The sequence below is a fragment of the Dipodomys ordii genome, unplaced genomic scaffold, assembly GCF_000151885.1.
Source record: "Dipodomys ordii isolate 6190 unplaced genomic scaffold, Dord_2.0 Scaffold82, whole genome shotgun sequence".
Classification (NCBI taxonomy): Eukaryota; Metazoa; Chordata; class Mammalia; order Rodentia; family Heteromyidae; genus Dipodomys; species Dipodomys ordii.
Window position 1 is genome coordinate 7088554 of NW_012267298.1, and position 20137 is coordinate 7108690.

General features: G+C 46.7%; 1 protein-coding gene across 1 annotated transcript in view; it reads right to left on the reverse strand.

Annotated features, from left to right (window-relative positions):
• The window catches only part of Zfat (zinc finger and AT hook domain containing), a 128179-nt gene that overhangs the window by 78310 nt on the left and 29732 nt on the right, over window positions 1-20137 (reverse strand). The window contains exons 5-6 of the mRNA XM_013025216.1: window positions 12771-14209; window positions 11780-12012 (exon numbers count right to left, since the gene is read on the reverse strand). Coding sequence (XP_012880670.1) covers window positions 11780-12012; window positions 12771-14209 — 1672 coding nt within the window. The remainder of the gene's footprint in view (window positions 1-11779; window positions 12013-12770; window positions 14210-20137) is intronic.

A 20137-nucleotide genomic window follows, 5' to 3' on the forward strand; every position in this document is an offset into this window, starting at 1 on the left:
GGCAAGTGCTGGAAGTGGAGGCTCAGATACTCACTCAGGCTGTCTCTTGCCTCTCCCCCAAACCAGGACCCCAAGGCTGTGGAGAGGAGGAAGCTCTACCTCTGCTGGCAGGGTCAACTTGGTCGCTACAGGACACATCCTCAACTAGGAAGCAGCTCCGCAGATCACCAAGCCCTGGCTTTTGCCCACCCCATTTCATGCCAGAGCGCACTCCCAATCTAAGTCACACTAGTTCTCCCCACAGGGGGTGGGAAATGTGTGCCATGTGTGGAACTGTGTCCTCACAATACCCATACGCTGGAATCCTACCTTCCACTACCTCAGAGATCTCCACAGAAGCAACCCAGGTAAAACAAAGTTACTGGGGCAGACTAGCACAACATGACTAGTCTCCTTATAAATGAAGGGAAAAATTTGCACGCGCGCGCACACACACACACACACACACACACACATAGAGCAAGAATTTCAGGACAACATAGAAGATAGAAGCTGGAATGTCATTATATCTACAAGCTAAGAAACACCAAAGATCACCAGCAAGTCATCAGAAACCAGGGGAGGCCAGAGCTATCCCAACTCCCAGTCCTCAGAGGAAAGCAGTCCTGCTGACACCCAGTACAGACTTATGGTCTCCAAGACGGAGAGAGGACAAATGTGTCTTACGTAGCCAGTGTGTGGCAGTGGATGCACTTCTCAAACCCATCTCGCAGAAAGCCCAACTCTGTTTGGAAGGATCTGTGCACCCAGATGAACAAGACACCAAGGCAAAGCTACAGGGGCCATGACTGCTGGAAAATGCTGAGGTGGGGGATTCTGGGTGGCGTCACCCATGCTCACAGACTTGGAGGAAGGAGAATTAATTCCCAGCCACCGTCTTCTACTCCTCAGACCGCAGAACCAGCCCTCCATGCCTCTAAATAACAACCGAACAGTGGCAGCCACTTCGTGAGGAACTTCCTGAGGGCAGGTGCTTTCTGTCCCATACTCTGTTAGGAATGGGCTCCGGCTCCTGCCAGCACAGGGAGCTGGATGTCCAAGCCCAGCTTTGGGCACTCTGTGAGCGGTGAGCAGCAATACACACCCAAGGCCCCCAAGCCGCAGCACTAACTCCTGGTTTCACCACTTAATTGCTGTGATTTAACTTCTTAGTTCCCTGTTTTTATCAGCTGTTAAGTGGCAATAAGAACACTAACTGCTTCACAGGGTCACAGAGGAGAAGAAAGAAAAGAGAGCACACTGGGTGCTCAGAAAGGAGCCTGGCCTACAGCCCAGCGTGAGGGCTTGGTACACCACAAAGACGGATGCTTGGTTTTACCTTTGTCACTGCCCAACTCAGCCTGTGCTGCGCACCTTCTCATGGGCTGACACACCCCAGGGCTCTCTGGGGGGAATCCAAATGAGCCACCCCAAAATTCCTTTGTGGGTTGCTGTTGCAAAACACTTGAGGCTTGTGTTCCCAGCACACACCTAGGAAAAGGGCACTTTATCCTGACAGATGAAAGTCCCTCAGAACAAGTAAACAAGCTGGATTTCTTCCCCACCCAACTCCCAGCACCAAGAAACTCCCATGATGTTGGATGATAAATCCAGGCAGCATTAGGAACAGTCAAGCTCTCTGGCCGGACAGTTCCACACACGTCCCCTAGGTGGCATCGCAGGCTTGGGGTTTCTTCGTGTGCTCCTGTCCCCGCCCTCCATTTCCCTTGACCTCAGAAGCAACGCTATTTTGGAAAGACACTCAGAGCCCCACCAGCCTCCGGAGGAAGAGGCCCCACCCGGCTGCCTTGTCATCAGAGTTGATGGAGATGTTCAGAAAGGCTTTGAAGGAGTTTACGTGGATCTCCCCTGAGCCCGAGCTATTTGATTTTTCTTCTTTTAATCCCTGATAGTCTGAAAGCAATTTATCTTAGAGCTTATCAGGGCCCTGATTCTTGATGCCTTTGAAGACAGTCCGAAGGACGTAGACAGTGGTAAAAGGGGCTGGGAGAAGAGCAGACTCTTAAGGCTCATTTACTTCTTTTTCCAAACCTCAATGCCTAGCCAGACATGAAACCCAAACACTTAAAAAGGCCCACTGTTAAAAGAGCTCCCAGCAAAGGTGAGGAGCACCAGAGACAGTAGCTGTAAGGATGGGAAGAACTCAGCCCTCTCCGTCTGTTTGTAAATAAAGATGCCTTCAAAGGGGCTGGGAGGGTGGCTCAGTGGTAGAGTGCTTGCCTTGCATGCATGAGGCCCTGGATTCAATTCCTCAACACCATATAAGCAGAAAAAGCCAGAAGTGGTGCTATGGCTCAAGTGGTAGAACGATAGCTGAGTTGAAGAGCTGAGGGACAGTGCCCAGGCCCAGAGTTCAGGCCCCAGGACCACAAAATTTAAAAAAAAGGATGCCTTCAAAGTAATAAAGACCTGTTGACAGAAGGCCACGGCCACACAAGGCCACAGCCATACTATGCGGTGCAGGACCAGCCTCTTTCTGAGTTCCTAAGTTTCTGAGTGACCTCCCCTGGTTGGTGGTACCCCAGCAGCAGGCCCTCTGGCCCCCAAAAGCACTGAAGTACATGTATCAGGCTCACCACAAGGAAGGTGGCGATTCCTCTCGGAATGACTTCTCAGGAATAAAGGCCAGTGCAGTGCCTGCTTCCCTGTGTGACTCCACTCACTCGTTCCTCAAATGTTACCAAGGCCTCTGTGAGGTGCTGACACTGTGCTAAGTGGAGGTTGGAGACCCTGGGGACTCAAGAGCTCATCAAGAAGGAACTGTGCCATGCACCAAGAGCACCAGCATGGGCGGGGAGGGAGGCGACGGAGGCGGCAGCCACAAGAAAGGAGAGGCTGAAATGGTGAATAAAGAAAGAGCAAGAACATACGCAGCGAGGACTGCAGTGGATGGCCTCTGTGTCCTCCAAACACAGCTCTGCTTCACCAGGCCCTGCCCTATTGATACCAAATCCCATTGCTTCTAAGAGTCTGTTCTGTACAAAGAAAATTCTGGGAGCCAGGGGGCTGCTACACCATGGATAAGATACCCAAATGGCCACATGGAAAACAGACAAGAAAAAGACCTATTTAGTTCTTGGAAAGTCGAATGTTAGGTCCACTTAATGAAAGTGTTAAGCTACATTTTCCTGTAAGACAGACACTGGCAGTTCACACCTACAATCCTAGCTATTCAGGAAGCAGAGACCCGAGGATCATGGTTCAGAGCTAGCCCATTCAGGAAAGTCTGTGGGACTCTCTGTCTCCAATTAACCACCAAAAAAAACTGGAAATTAAGCTGTGGGTCAAGTGCTAGCATTGAACATAAAAGCTAAGAAATTACATACAGGTCCTGAGTTGTTTTTTTTTTTAAAAAAAAGGCATATGGACCAGGTGTACCATTTATTTTCAGAATGATATAGAAGAGAGCTTTCTCTACTTTCTCTGTGCTTTGTTGACTGTATACTATTGTAGTTTATTTCTAGTAAGTATATGTAAGTTTCCTTTTTTACTTTTTCCAGTCTATCTACCTATATGGGCAGAAAAACAAAAGAAAAGACTGCAAGCTTCTCAAAGATCAAAGGCAAGCTCTGTGACTATTTAGTGAGAAATCAGACCCTGGCTGAAACACCAGCATTATCGTCAGTACTAAGCCTGTCCTCCAAGGAACAGAGGTGGAAGGAAAGAAGGACAAGCCATAGCAGCCACTGTGGTCAGGCCCCTCCCTGCGTCCCTTACAGCAACCCTGGCCAGGCATCCCCACTTCCAGGACAGGGGACCAGAATGGGAGCCACCTGTCTGAGTCTTCTAGCCACACAGATCCCCAGGCTTGCGCCGCACCTTTGACACTTCCCTTAGCAGTAAAGGAATACCTCGAGGGTCAGGGCAACAGGAAGTTCCTTGAGTCACAGCAAAATGACGGGGTGGGAGGCCGGGCATCGCACTGGCACTCCGTAATGGCTCTCCTGTGGGACTGGAGTTCCGAGGTCACCAATTCCATTACTTAGGCAAATGGCTTTCAGGTTTATGCAACCAGAGCTCAGGAAGTTACCTCCCTGACAACACCAGCCCCTCTGGTGCACACTGACCTGTGCTGACCCACGCTGAGGCAAAGAGCAAAGGCTTCGGAAACCAAGACTTACCTTTGGTGTGGGTGACTGCTGCCAACACATTCTACTTCATTCTGGCCCATTTCAAGATGGCTCCTCAGGGTTCACCAGCCTCTAATGCATCACAACGCACAGATTTCATCTTAGGGGGAATGCTGACCGGGTGCTCTGCGCCTATTTCTGAATTTAACCCTCACCACCCTGAGAGGTAGGCTCAAGGAGGTTGAGCACATCGCTCAAAATCACAACGGCTGGTCTAATATCAGACCCAGGTTTCACTCTAATTCTACTAAAAGTCTCCTCTTTACAAACCTTGAACAATGGTAAAAGGAAAGAAATTGGTCTAAAACTGTGCATTCAACAAAACTGCTCAAATAAGAAGAAAGCTATGAATACTAAAAGTATAGACTTTTTTTGACGATTATCCCCTAAACAATACAGCATACCAACTATTTCCATTCTGATCCCATTACTTATCATGCTTTATCTGCCCTTTGTGAGTAATGTAGAGATGAGTTAAAGTACATGGGAGAAGGCTGGGGTCTCATGTACATCCTTGGGTTTTGGTAAAGGGGTTCCTGGGCCAATCCATAGCTGCCGGGGGGAGTGCGCATCCTCATCAGCCTACACCGCGGAGTGAGCTGGACAGAGGAGGCAGCAGCAGAAGTCCGTGAGTGCCCTGCATATACCTGCTCCTTCCAATCACTAACCGCACCCTTAGCCAAGAAACAGCCACCAAAGGCACGGAAACTGTCACCATGCTACTTTATGCCAGCCCAGCATCCTCACACAACTGGATGGACCTGGATGGCAGGCAGAGCACTTCTGTGCAACTGTCCTTAGTTTTTGCTCTGCATGGCACTCTATTGTAAAAGCAGTAAAGGTACAAACAAATGTGAAGATCCAGTCCAATGACAACAGACCAGGCAACCACGGCCTGAATCACAGGCAAGGAAACCAGTCCCCTGAGGGAGCAAAGACTCACCCCCAACTCCATGCTCTTCTCAGTCAGAAGAGCACCACGCCCCCACCTAGCTAGGCCCTGCGATGACCCCCACCCCCGGCTCACCCTCATGGCCGGCCAGCCAGCCACTGGGCACTTGTCCACCACAAGCCCAGTGGCGACATTTACACCACTCACTGAGCTCGCCAGCCACTGGAGAAAGCAGGAAAGATGGCACACTTGACACAAGGATGAGGTGCTGGAGCAAGAGCCCTGTCCATCCCTCAAAGCCCCAGCTTTATCTCCCCTGTGGCAGCGAGGATGGATCAGTGTGAGCATCAGCAGAGTTGTGAGGGCAGCGAAGCGGGCACCCAAACCATGGAGGATGGGAAGAGAATGGCAGAGAAGAACTCATGCAGTTTCTTCTCAGCTGCTTCCAAATCATGAAAAGGCTTTAAGAAAAGGTCACCCTGTGTGTGGTGCTTAAATGACTTAACAAAGCATTAGCTCAAATCCTGTGGATTTAGGACACTTTGTCATTGGGAGTTCCATCCTAGTGACTGCCACTAAAAATGCACCTTCAGATAATGACCAAATACTCATGGTTGGAGAAGCAAAAGAGCTATATCTGTAAGAAGAATCATTCCCACTTCTAAAAGGGAATCAAGGGGCTGGGAAGGTGGCTCAGTGGTAGACTGCTTGCCTTGCATGCATGAGGCCCTGGGTTCAATTCCTCAGCACCACATAAGCAGAAAAAGCCGGAACTGGCGCTGTGGTTCAAGTGCAAGAGTGTTAGCTTTGAGCTGAAGAGCTAAGGGACAGTGCCCAGGCCCAGAGTTCAGGCCCCATGACCGACAAAAAACAACAACAACAACAAAAAAAAACAAACGGGAATCAAGTATTAATACATGATACACCACAGATGAACTAAATAACCCAGTCATGAAAGATTGTACTACATATTGTTTATGATTCCCTTCATATGAAATGTCCAGAACAGACAAAGCCAGGCTAGTGGTTGTCCTGGGAATGGGGGAGGAGGAGAGGTAAAGGATGATAACTAGTGGAAATGGATTCCTTTAGGAAATAACGAAAATACTCTAAGTTAATTGTGTGATAGTGAGTGACTATTGTTACTCAAAATGCCACTACAATTTTATACTTTAATGAACAAATTGTATAGTACACGAATTATACTTCAGTAAAGCTTTTACCAAAAATTCCCCAGTAATTTTCCTTGCCCAGAACTCGATATAAAATACTTAGAGCAAACCCCTGCATTTGACCACAAGTATCCACCCTCAAGAGCAGCAGCAGACTTTTCACTGTTTCCCAGGGTACCCTGGCCTTCACTATAGAAACAGGTTGTAGGGCTGGGAAGGTGGCTCAGTGGTACAGTGCTTGCCTTGCATGCCTGAGGCCCTGGGTTCGATTCCTCAGCACCACCTAAGCAAAAAGAAAAAAGCCGGAAGTGGCACACTGTGGCTCAAGTAGAGTGCTAGCCTTGAGCTGAAGAGCTGAGGGACAGTGCCCTGGCCTAGAGTTCAGGCCACATGACCAGACCCAAAAAAAAAAAAAAACCAGAAACAGATTGTAGACAAGTATTATGTAAACTCTTGAATACCACAACTTGTTTTCATATAGTATGCTCTCTCCATAACAGCAATACAACTCTCCTGGTTCATGGGAAATGTTTATTAATGCAACATCCTGACATAAAATCAAAGGCTTCAATTTGGTTTTTTTATGAACTCTGCTGGGTATTTCCTCTGTCCCCTTTCCTAGCCCAGACTTGCTCATCAGCCTCAGAGGACAGTCTCCCCAACCCCACACACAGCCAGCCTCATTACCTGTTTATTCCCAACAATGTAAAAGCCCTTTCAACTTGCAGATAAAACCCTACTGCCTGGCAGGCAGAGGACAAGCCTGTAGCTCCAGAAGCAACAGCAGCTCCTTCTTTTACCTTTACAAGTGTCTCAATTACAAGAATGACAAGTACCAGTGAGGGAAAGATAGGAACTGAACTTTAACAACTTCTAAGAAAGCGTGAGTGCTGATGAGAAGTAAGGATGGCATCTTCTGGTACAAGGCTGATACACCCCACTCCTGCACGTAGCAAGCTGTGCTTGTCCTGCAGACATTCACTAAGGCAGCACAGGAAGTATTCATGCAGTCCTCCAAGCAGGACATGGGGCAGAACATGGGACCGCTCACTCAACATTCCTTCAGATGGCGTGCAAGTGTGGCGGAATGTGAGTGCACAGTCAAAGATCTTAGTTCATTTCCCTGACACCTTCCTTGTGACTGAGAGACCCCTGTAGCTAGCCAAGAAGGTCAACAGCAGCCTTCAGAGGTAGAAAATACTGGGCTGAAATGAGACAAGGATGTCCATTCTTTCCACTTCTCTTCAATTTAGAATTAGAATGCCTCGCTACAGCAATAAGACAAGATGCAGACATAAAGGGAATCCAAATAGGGAAAGAAGAAGTAAAACTCTCCCTCTTTGCAGATGACATGATCTTGTATTTAAAGAATCCCATGACTCCACTCCCAAATTACTCAAGCTGATTCAAAACTTTGGCAAAGTAGCAGGGTATAAAATTAACCCTCAAAAATCAATGGCTTTTCTGTATGCCAACAATAAGAAAAGTGTGGCTGAAATTAGGAAAGCAACTCCATTCGTAATAGCCCCACAAAAAATAAAATACCTAGGAATTAACTTAACCAAAGAAGTGAAGGACCTCTATGATGAAAACTTTAAAAACCTGCAAAAGGTAATCAAAACAGAACTTACAAAGTGGAAAAAACTCCCATGCTCCTGGATTGGAACGATCAACATCATGAAAATGGCAATACTTCCCAAGGCTATCTACAAATTCAACGCATACCTATCAAAATTCCAACCTCATTCTTCAAGGAAATAGAAGAGGCAATCCAAAAATTCATATGGAACAATAAAAGACCCCGAATAGCAAAAACCTCCTCAACGGAAAGAACACTGCTGGAGGAATATCAATACCAAATTTCAAACTCTACTATAAAGCCATAGTAATCAAAACAGCTTGGTACTGGTACAAGAACAGACCTCAGGATCAATGAAATAGAATTGAAAACCCAGAAATGAACCTGCAGACCTATAGCCATCTAATCTTTGATAAGGGAGCTAAAAAAAATTGAATGGAAGACAGCCTCTTCAGTAAATTATGCTGGCAAAATTGGTTAACTACTTGTAGAAAACTAAAGCTAGATCCTTATATATCATCCTGCACCAGAATCAACTCCAAATGGATCAAAGACCTCAGAGTCAAAGCAGACACTCTGAAAACATTACAGGATGGAATAGGAGAAACCCTAGGTCACCTTGGCCCAGGCCCAAATTTTCTTAATAGAGACCCAGAAACACAACAAATCAAAGAAAGGATGGACAAATGGGATGGCATGAAATTGCAGAGCTTCTGCATGACAAAGGACATAGCTAGCAAGATCAACAGAAAGCCATGGAGTGGGAAAAGATCTTCACTAGCCATACATCGGACAAGGGTCTCCTATCTAAAATATACCTGGAACTCAAAAAATTAAATCCACCAACAACAAATCCTCAAAGAAACAACTGCCCAATAAATAAGTAGGCTAAAGACTTAAAGAGAAATTTCTCTGAAGAGGAAAGAAGGATGGCCAATAGACACATGAAGAAATGTTCAACCACTCTAGCCATAAAAGAAATGCAAATCCAAACAACATTGAGCTACCACCTCACCCCAGTTAGAATGGCTATAATCAAGCACTCTAATAACAACAGATGCTGGAGGGGATGTGGACAGAAGGGAACCTTACTGCATTGTTGGTGGGAGTATAAACTTGTTCAACCACTTTGGAAAATACTTTGGAGGTTCCTCAAAAGACTCCACATAGAGCTCCCCTATGACCCAGCAATCCCACTTTGGGGCATTTACCCAAATGTTCACAAACAAGACCACACTAAAGCTATCAGCACGACTATGTTTATTACAGCCTTATTTACCATTGCTAAGATATGGAAGCAACCCAGATGCCCCTCAGTAGATGAATGGATCAAGAAAGTGTGGTATATATACACAATGGAATTCTATGCCTCCATCAGAAAGAATGGCATTGCCCCATTTGTTAGGAAATGGAAAGGCTTGGAAAAAATTATATTAAGTGAAGTAAGCCAGGCCCAAAGAATCATAGGCCCCATGGTTTCCCTTATTTTCAATAACTAGTATATGTCTGAGTCAAGCAGAAAAGGTCAGATAAGTTGATGTTAGGGAAATGAACCCTAAGATATATATTCCAAATGTTTTTTCTTTCATACGATTGTTTATAACACATTTATAAGATGATTTCTTTGTTGCTTTGTTTGTCCCTCCCCCAAGGTATAACCCCTGCTTTCACTGTATATGATGTTGGTATAATTTGTGGAGGGGAAGGGAAAAAACAAATCGTTTAAATAGGGATACAGGTGGACCCATTGCAACAATGAGATATACAAGTCGTTATGACGAAAACGAGCTTTACAACTTTGGTGGTGGGGGGGAAGGTTGGGGGAGGCAGGGGAAGGATGGGATGGGAAGGGGAAACAAAGGAGGAGGCTACAATGCTTGATAAGAAATGTACTCATTATCTTGCCCATGTAATTGTAACCGCTCTGTACAGTATTTGCACAATAAAAAAAAAAAAGAAGAAAATACTGGGCTGAGCCAGAAACCCTGAAACACACACAAGCAAGCAAATCCTGACTGTGAGGCAAAAGGGAGCAAGGTCTACTGGCAATGACCTTGTTCTTGCCCTTCATTTAGCCTACATTCAAAACATATAAAGCTGGAGCAGCATGTTTCAAGAGAGTAAGCAAGATAAATAATAGTAATAGTCAATAGTGCTCACTCCCTACCAGGCTAATTGGACAATGGGCAACTCCATATTGCCTATCTGAGCCAAGGCAAACTGAGGCTCAGACAGGCCTTGTGATCCATCTCAAGGCTAAGCACAGGTTAGGAGGCAAAGCCAGTGTTCAAAGTCAGCAGTCTGCTTCCCCCACCACTCCACTTCAACGCTCTCCTTGGGGTTTCACTCCCTCAATATCACAGAACATACCAGCAAGTATGCATGAATGAATTCTCCCTCCTCAGCATTCCCTGCCCTAAGAGAACTGGAAAGCAGCGCAAACCTAACAGCAATTACAGAAGGGATAACAAGCCATGCTTTCATATGGAGGAAGAGAGGAGAGCAAGGAGAGGAAGTGAAGACGGGCAGGGAAAGGAAAAGAAGAGCCACAAACAGGAAAGGAGAGAAATGTATCTAGGAAGTGCCAGATGATAGGCTAGAGCTTGGATGCAGAGTCAAGGGTGTGACAAGCACTGTGCCAAGCCCTTTTTCTAGAGCATCCTACTTTCTCTCAACAACTACAAGAGATATATAGACATATACACGTATGTACAAATACCACAGGTGCACATATGTATAAATACATGTGTAAATACACAGGCACACACATATGCATGTATATATGTGTGGACATGCGTATGCATGTGTGTATATCTAAACTGAATTTTAAGTATATATTTTTCAAGAAGGCTGTCAGCTCTCGTAAATGACGTGCCTGTCCAGGCTGCAGAGTGAGGGTGCGGAAGGCGGTGTGATAATTCAGAATCCAGCCTCCAAGCTCGTGCTGACCCTCTCCCTCACCACCACACCCAAACACCCGACTGCACCTCGGCAGCAAACCACTAAGGTGGTGATTTCTGTTCCAGAAAAGGCATGGTGGCACAGCCAACTTCCGAAGCTTCCTTTTGCGCTGTCTGTGGTGTAACACAGCATGCAGTGACCACGGCGCCACACCTGGAGCAGGTGTGCTCTGCAAGACTTTAAGATACCTCAAAGCACCCTCGGGGGTCAGCCTCCAGAGTCAGGCAAAAACAAACATGCATTCACTATGCTCCATGATCTCCCACCAAAGAACGGACAGATAAGACCACAGTGAATATCCTTACCACCTGATTAATGTGTCACTTTGTAAACGGAAGTGCTTCCACAAGGCACTTTCTATCAGTGTTTGCAACAACCCCAATCCACATCCACTGTACTGCTACCACACACCAAGTGCTGTTCAGACCATAGTCATCTAATCTCATCTCATCGATCCTCCACACATTTAGTGGGAGCTGTTATGTCCCTGTTTTTCATAATTCTTTTGTGTGTGTGCCTGAACTCAGGGCCTTGGTGTTGTCCATGAGCTTTTTGCTCAAGTGCTCTTTTAGTTCTCTACCACTTGAGCCACAGCTCCAGTTGTTTTTTGTTTTGTTTTGTTTGCCAATAAACTGGAGATAAAAGTCTCATGGACTAGCTTCAAATTGCAATCCTCAGATCTCAGCCTGAGTTGCTAGGACTACAGGTATGAGCCACTGGTACCCAGCATGTTAATAATAATTCTTTAAAATGCCATTTACAAAATTCATGCTTCACTTCTATTCTGAACATCTTTCCTCTATGGCCTTCATGAGACAGTGACAAACTGTCAGTTTCTTTACTCTCTTTTTTCAATGCATGGGAGCCTCTTGTTGGGAAGTGAAGCCCAGGAAAGTGAAGAACCTGCAGCGAGAAGGCCCTCTCTGGGTTTTCAGGACTGGGGGCTCACACCCAGGTGACCTGCAGTGGGGACACCATCACAGGCTTCACTCAGAAAGCCTTGAGCACGCAGGGAGATGGGGTCCCGCTTGGGCTTGCTACTTACCAGTTCGGTGTGGCCTTTAAGATGTGCCTGCAGCTTATATTTATCTGGAGTCGAATAGTCACAGCCGTCCGTGGGGCACTTCAGCAAGATGTTACTGTGTTTCTGAATGACATGGCGTTTAAGGCAGTTTTTGGTGATGGAGGAGTAATGGCACTGGGAGCAATAATACAGATGTTCCCGGGTGTGGGTGCGGACATGCATGTCAAAATGCACTTGGTACCAAAAAAGTTTGCCTAAAAAAATATTTTCACATGAGAACAAGGAATTTTCTCTCAGACTGAATTTGACTTTTTTTTCTAATTATCATCGCTTTTGAGCTGCTCATAGTTATCTCCTTCTCATGCTTGTCTGGGTCGCCCTCCACTCTCTCCCGCATTCCTGTCTGGAAAGTACTTTTCCAGTGTGTCAGGTTACAAACATGAGGAGTGACCCCAGGCTTGCTAGGGGAAGAAGGAAGAAGACATGTTGACTGAGGACCAGGTATGGTGTCCAATACAACACTGCACTTGCTCGGGGGAAGAGGCTCCAGACCCTGCTCACTCTCCCCGGATGCGGGTCTGGAGCTGGCCTTCCCTCCGTCCTGGGAGACAGAGAGGCTGAGGTCTCACTCCGAGCTGCAGGAGCTGCTCTGGACCTTCCTGCAGCCATTTCCAGGCCCCCTCTGCTCAGCTACAACGTGGCCATGGCTGAAACTCAACTGGACACTTGTTACATACCAAAAGAAAGATTCTTCTCAGGTGAGAAATTGATAGAGGTTGTGGGCAACCCTCAGCCTGCCCAGACAACCATGCCAACATGGTCGACTGTGTGGCATCCTGGAGGTCCCCACAGACTCCAACAGCTCCCTGTAACACGGGGGCCCTGTGTCTATCTACCAGAGAGGAGGCCGGTAGCCTGTTCTTTCCAGTGGACCCCACGATGACACAGCCCGGCAGGAATGGATGGAGCTGTGGGGAGGGGGTGCTCCATCCGTGGCACTGCCTTTCCTTACCACAGTATTCACACTCCAGGTCTCCATAGACCTTCCGGATCCGCTCACACAGGCTAGTGTTCATTTGCTTCTTCTGAAGACTGTCCAGAACCTTCATAAATGCAGTGCTGCCAGACCGGTGCTCAGAGGCAGATTTGGAGGAGTCAGGTTGACACGTGCCAATGTCCCCACCTCCAGCCCCTGGAGGGAGGAGGTCTGAGGCCTGGGCTAGGTCGGACCTGAGACACCCGCTCAGATCTGGCTCAGTGGCTGGTGGGACTTCACCCGGAGGGCTCTCGGCACTCTGGGCCTCATGGTTCGGAGCAGTACTTTTGGCAGTGGACAGCAACAGTGTGACTTCTTCACCCTGAGTCTGGGCTGAGTGTTCCTGCTGGGTGTCCAAGGCCCCGCCGTCAGCAGCGTGCGCCTCTGGGGAGGCGGTATCATCTTTCAACAGGAAGTCATCAGAGACCACAGAGAGAGAGGGAAGGTCTGAGGACACCGCGGAGGTTTCCAGCTTGCAGGGCGGCAGGGCAGTAACTTCCTCCCGGGAGGTGGCCAAGGGCATGGCTGGGATGGGTGCTGCCATGGGGGTCTCCAGCTCCTTCTGGCCCTCCTCCGGCCGGGCCTCTTTGGAGCAAGCCTCCCCTTTAAGCACATCAATTCCCTGGCACACAAACTCGTCTGCTGCCAGCTGCAGCTGCTCCCCCAAGGCTTCCTGCTGGATGTCCCCACCAGGCTCCAGGAGGCAGAAGCTCTGATTAATGGAGCTGGTGAAGACCAAGGCCTCCTGGGCGGCCTCGTGCGTGTCTCGGATATGGGCACGCAGCCGGATGGAGCTGACGAACTTCTTGAGGCATATGGCGCACACGTACACAAAGGGGTGCTTCCTGACATGCAGCTCCAGCGCCTGGTACTTGGTGGCCCCATGGCCACAGAGCTCACAGGCAAAGGGCCACTTGTCACCGTGGACCAGCATGTGGCGGTCGCGGTCCAGCTCGTTCTTGAACTTGCGCTCACAGATGTGGCAGTCGTAGAGCAGCTGTCGCTTGCCTTCCCTGGTCATCAGGCGGAGCTCGTCCAGGGCCTCCTCCACCTTCTTGTCCTGCGGGTCGTGGGTGTCCCGGATGTGCCTGATGAGGTTCTTCACATCTGAGTACTTCTTCTTGCAGAAGCGGCAGTGCTGCTTGATCTTCTTGTGCACGCGCTCCACGTGCACCTTGAGGTGGCCCTTGCTGAGGCACGTGAAAGAGCAGTAGTCACAGGCGAACTTCTCCCCCGTGTGCTTGCGCAGGTGCACGTTGAGGTTGGCCTTGATGGCGCTGGCGTAGCTGCACTGGGGGCACTTGTACGGCTTCTCGTTGGTGTGGATCCTCAAGTGGGCCTGCAGCGAGTGCTTGAACTTGAAGACCTTGTTGCAGTATTCACAGGTGAAAATTTTCAGCTGGGTGGGGCCTAGCCTGGAGACAGACAACAGCATGGTTAACTTGTAGAAACCCAGAAGCTTCCCAGTGAGCCAGACACTGAAGGCTCTGCAGGAGACGAAATGGAGAAGAGGAAGGAAGGAAACATGCATTCTCGCAACACACAGGCCTGGAAGAAGAGGCCAGGCCAGGCACGGAGACAAGAGAAGGGGTCCCAGTCCTTCAGAAGCTCACAGTCTAGGCCCCAGACACTCGAGGAAGAGAAGACTGGCAGCAATCACTGCCTGGTTGTGTGGTAGGAATTGAAAGGAGAACTCTAACCTGGGTGAAGGTAAGCTGGGAAAAACTTGGAAGTGTCTGGGTCAAGGCTTGAAGAGAAGAAAGAAGGAAAGCAAAGGGAAGGAAAGGGGAAGTGGCAGGTGCCATCTTACACACAACAGCAAGCAGGCATGCGCATCTGTGTGTTCTGGGATATGTACATTTGGTGTGCCAGTCCTGGGACTTGAACTCGAGGCCTGGAAGCTGTCTTTTAGATTTTTCACTCAAGAATAGAGCTCTACCACTTAAGCCACAGCTCCACTTCCAGTTTTTGGTGCTTCAAGGAGACAAGAGACTTGTTATTCACTCAACCAACTGTTGAGGCACCCTCTTCCCTTTTTCCAAGTTTCCCTGTGGGTGCCACCCATTAGGAAAGACCCTGCCTTGCTCCACAGCTCACTTCTTCCCAGGAGAAGAGAAGCAGAATGACTGGCAAAGAAGACCTGGAGCTCACTAGCAATGAGAAGGTGCCTTCCCCTGATTAGCAGGAGCTTGGTGGGGATGCGAAAGTCTCGCCAGCAGCAGTGCAGGTGTGCAGGTGCATGATAGGCGGAGGGACACCACAGCAGCTCGGGAGCCGCCGCTGACTTCACCACCTGCCTCTTTCCCATAGATCTGCAATAGATCAGACGACCGACTCTCCATCCTCCTTCTCCAGCATGGTGACGTTACAGCACTGCCATCTATGAACCAACTTCATTCACTGTTTCAATAAACAACTGCCATTGATTAACACCTGCCAGTGCACTGCAAACGTGAGCTTCTGGAGAACAAGAATGTAGCCTATCTCAAAGAGCCCGACACTTACAATGAGAAAGGGTGCGTGATCAATAAGACAGTCTCCATAAGAAACTGTCTTATGAGACTAAGAGAGTGGTAATAACAGAAACAACTAACAGGTATCGGTACCCTATGCCAACTAAAATCCCAACCTATTATCTACCCATCTTCAGCTATGAAAACTGAGGATCTCCCCAACATTAAATTAGTAAATGATTCACACCTAAGTAAACTACTCTCTCCTCATCTTCTGAATGCCTGAACTCACAGAAGCACAGCAACGTCTCTCCAGCGTGACCACGTATGCAGAGAAGGTTCCCTGGATGAAGGAGCTTCCGTTGCTGTTGAAATGGCATCTTGTTTCTAAAATCAACAAATGACTGTCACCTAAGTATAGGAGCACACACCCAGGCCAGGAATCAGCAGAGGAGACCAAAGAAGCAAAAGAGACTTCCTTGCTGCCCAGAACTGCTCTGTCTGGACAGCGAGTTCACGTGAAGGACCTGTGGCATATCAATAATAATGGAGTGCTAATAATTAGGCACCACTCAGGTGCACTAACCACAGCTGTGAAGTCTACATTTCTGAGGCCAGCTATACAACTATCTCCTTAAATTAAAAAAATTTAATGGCTTGCAGTCCATAAATACCAGAGGGTACAACTCACATGATGTAATTAAAATATTCAAATTGGAGTCAGTAGTATGACCGCATGCTAAGCCCAAGGCTTATTTAAGGAAAGTAATTTGGATCTTTCCCAAATGACAAAGATATCCAGAAGGTGACAGATTTTATTGGTATAAAGAACAGGAAGAAAGAAGCCCTGGATTCATAACATTAATTAAATAAGCAAATCACAGGATGTCCTCCTCCACCGCAAGATCTAAATGGTCCTAGGAGAACCCTTTGCTCTGTGTTTTTGGATTCTTAGACAAATATCTAGCGGAGCCTGAGTGCACCGCCTCTGGCAGGGGGTAATGAATCTGCTAACAATGTTAAACAGCCTGCATTTGACGTTACCCTCAAGCCACTACCAACGACCGTAAACACTAGAACAGAGCAGCTATGTCCATGCCGTCTCTTTCTACATTACTTTCCTCCAAGCTCCTCAATGAGAGAGCCACTCTTGTCACTGCCCTCTAGAAAAAACTTTACAAGGGCACACACCATACTGTAGTACTCTCCCCTCACTGGGGATCTACATGAAAGAAAGACAGGAAGCTCAAAGGAAGGTGTTCATAGCTCAGTTTTCATATTAGTTTTAAGTACAGCAAGCTGCTTGAAGGTCCCAACATAAGCAATACCTTGTTTACACATTAATTTGTTTATTCACCCATTCATTCACTCACTCGGTTACTTCGTTTATCCAGAAAAGCGTTCTAGCCACTGGGGTACAAAAGAGATCAGTAGCACATTCAACTCTTGCTCTCTGAAGTTCACAAAGGGCAGAGGATGAAGACCATCAGGCCCCAGCTGGGAAGGAGAAGGCAGGATGTGCTAAGAGCCTTGTTGAGGGCAGAATAGCCTTCTCCAGGCCTCCCAGTGGACAGGACATGAAGAATGAGCAGCACTGAGCTAAGTAAGGAGGAGAAAGGCATCCAGGAGAGATCAAAGCAGGGAAAGGGCCCCACCCGCTGGCACAGGTGGCTGGAGGGGGAGAAGCAGAGAGCACAGGGGTGCCAAGCTCTGAGGAGCAGGGCTGGCCTATCAAGGCCCCTGGTGTTTGAACAGTACAGTGAGGCCCTTAAAGGTATCACTTAGGAGTATTTTTAAAGATGGCTTCCATTCCAAGAACTAAGTACATTACACTACCTCCTAGAGGTGATAGTCTGCAAAAGGTATGGAAATGTTATGTGACTAAGTTTGCAAAGTGAGCTACAAAATCCTTGATAAAATACAAACTCAATTTTATATAATGAATATAGTGCAAAAAAAGAACAAAAGGAAACATGTTACAAAATATTAACAGTCTCTGGATAACGGGATTGCAAATTATTTTTTCCTTAGCTTCGCAAACTTCCAAAAAATTGTATGTTAGTCTTTATGGTACTTGATATAAGAAAAAAAATACATATAACCTAAAAGCCCTAATCTGAATTTTACAAGACAAAATCTTCATGCAAAAAAGTCTTTGTATAATTTAATAAATTCTAACAGAATGCATGACAATGGGAATACTGTCTAGATTCATTGATTAGATTGTGAGTATACGCACCTGTAACTAGATGAGCTGAATCCCACCCCAGCAGACTTGAAATGCCATGAAGGTAATTAGCAAAGGTCTACAGAGCAACCCGAGCCTCCACAGAGAATGATCATGAGACTTAATCCTATTATAGCTGCATGAAAGGAATAAGTGTATTTATGACTTCATCGATAAATTCACTTGTTCACATTTTCAAGAGCAAAAGACTGAGACCACGAGTCAATGAGGCAAACCTCGTGGCACAACCACAGAACTGAAATGTGCACAGAGTTGGTGGTGTGTTCTTACTAGACAATCTTTTGCCCATGTAATGATGGTCAAAGGATTTAAATACCTTGCATGGGTACAGAAGTGTGCATTCATTGGGCAGGGGCTGGGTCAGCTGGACTCTGTCATGTTACCAGTGCCCAGTTTGTCAAGCCAAATACAGGACTAGAGTGTAGGACCAACCCACTCAATGGTCTACTCAGAATACCCCATCTCCCCTCTCCTGGAAAAACACAGCAAACCCACTAGTTGCTCCCAGCTGGGAGCAACGTTCTCAGATCCCTGCTGATCATTTGCTGACAGACTTCCCCAGGGACACAGGAGAGCGAGGAAGGACACGCTGAGGAGGTGGAGAGAAAACTACTTCACCACAGCGTCAGCTCATCCATGTGAGAGGGAAGGAGGCTTCTAATGTCGCCAAAAGCTGCCTTTATCAAACAGTGTCACTCTAGTGATCTTCCCCTCAAGAAATCTTGAAGAATGGGAGGATAGATGTTCAAAATCATTGAGCACTGCACTGCCTTTCATAATAAGAATTCGCTATTTGGGGCTGAGTAAAATGAATGATGCCAGCAATCCGACCTACACAAGAGAGAGAGATCACAGGATTGCAGTTCAAGGCCAACCTAAAAAAAAAATCCTGAATCCCATCTCAACCAACAAGGTAGGTATATTGGTGTGCGCCTATCACCTATGTAGGAGTCATAAACAGGAGGATCACTGTCCAATCACAGTCCAGGACAACCCCAAGACCCTATCTGAAAAACAACTAAAGTAAAATGAAAATAACTAGTCATTTATAAACTCACATAATAATTACACAGACAGTTTAATATACTCTCAAATTAAAAGGTTTCAAGATACAAACATGCAAGTGGTATATTTGGTAATTAGTGCTTGGAAAAAAACAAAAGGAAAGTAATTTTTGTTCATATATAATGAAAATGTCTACAGGTATAAAAACCAAACTATCAGTAGTAGTTATAATAATTTTCATCATATGGGAAGTCTGAACTTCCTAAACCATGCTTGTGTTACTTTTGAAAGGACAGAATAGTGATTTTTTTATTATAATATGTGCAACACAGAAATCAGGCCATGTTTACACCTTTCATGGTTTGCTTAAATTACAAGGCCCATTTAGGAAGACAAAGGAGTCACATGTTTTCTCCATATCTGGAAGTTAGACCTAAAGGATTAACACATACCAAAATACCTACTTGATCATATACATCTATACAGAGAGAGATCATGCCTGCAACTGTGGAACAGGCTGAGGAGATTAGAGAATGGGATATAGGACAGACAACGTTAGCATGTGAGCAATATCCAATCACAGTCCATCTACATAGAAAGATGGCAAGTGAAACTCACTTTAAGCTGCTAAACAGCAGGGGGAGAATGGGAAAGGAAAGGAAAGGCATCCATCTGATTAAAGAACAAAACATGCATGTGTGCATCCAGGAGAAAACAAAATGTATATTTTAAAAATGAATGACAGGTCCTGTTCAGGGGTGGGTACCTGTTCAGGAGACAGGGAACAAAGAAGGTAAAGTACTTTCCCCATTCATGTGTGAAAATAAAACAATGAAATTGAGGCACGCATCACAAAGGCTCAATAGCCATGTGCATAGGATCATATAAAATGAAGCTTATGGAAACAAGCTCCAAGAAATGGAAACAAGAGGTTTTTATTTTACTTTTTGTGGGGGTTTTTGTTGTTTTGTTGTTCTCCTTTTGTCACTGTTTCTTTTTATTTCTGTACCTTCTGTCTTGTATAAGTTTATCTGTTTGGGGGAGGGTATGGGGAAGCACAGAAATAGTGGGACAAAGGGAGAACTAACTCAGCAATGATACTCATGAGACACTATGTTGAAAATGAACTATATAAGCTGGACACCGATGGCTCATGTCTGTAATCCCAGCTACTCAGGAAGATGAGAGTTGAGGATCATGCTTCAAAGCTAGCCAAGGCAGGAAAGTCCATGAGACTCTTATTCTCCAATAAACCACTCAAAACCCAGAAGTAATGCTGTGGTTCTAAGTGGCAGAGTGATGGCCCTGAGCAAAAGAGGTCAGGGACAGCACCCAGGCCCTGAGTTCAAGCCCCATGACCAACAAAAAAGAAGAAGGAGGAGGAGGAGGAGGAGGAGGAGAAGGGGAAGGGGAAGGGGGAGGAGGAGGAAGAGGAGGAAGAAGAAGAGGAAGAAGAGAAAGAGGAACGAGAAGAAGAACGAGAACAACAAGAACAAGAAGAGGAGGAGGAGTTTAGAAGGAGGAGGAGAAAAAGAAAATGAACTATACAACTTGCAGGGGAGGGATTCAGGAAGTAAAAAGCTAGGAGAAAATGAGGAAAGAGATGGCACTGTTCAAAGGAATGCACTCATTACCTG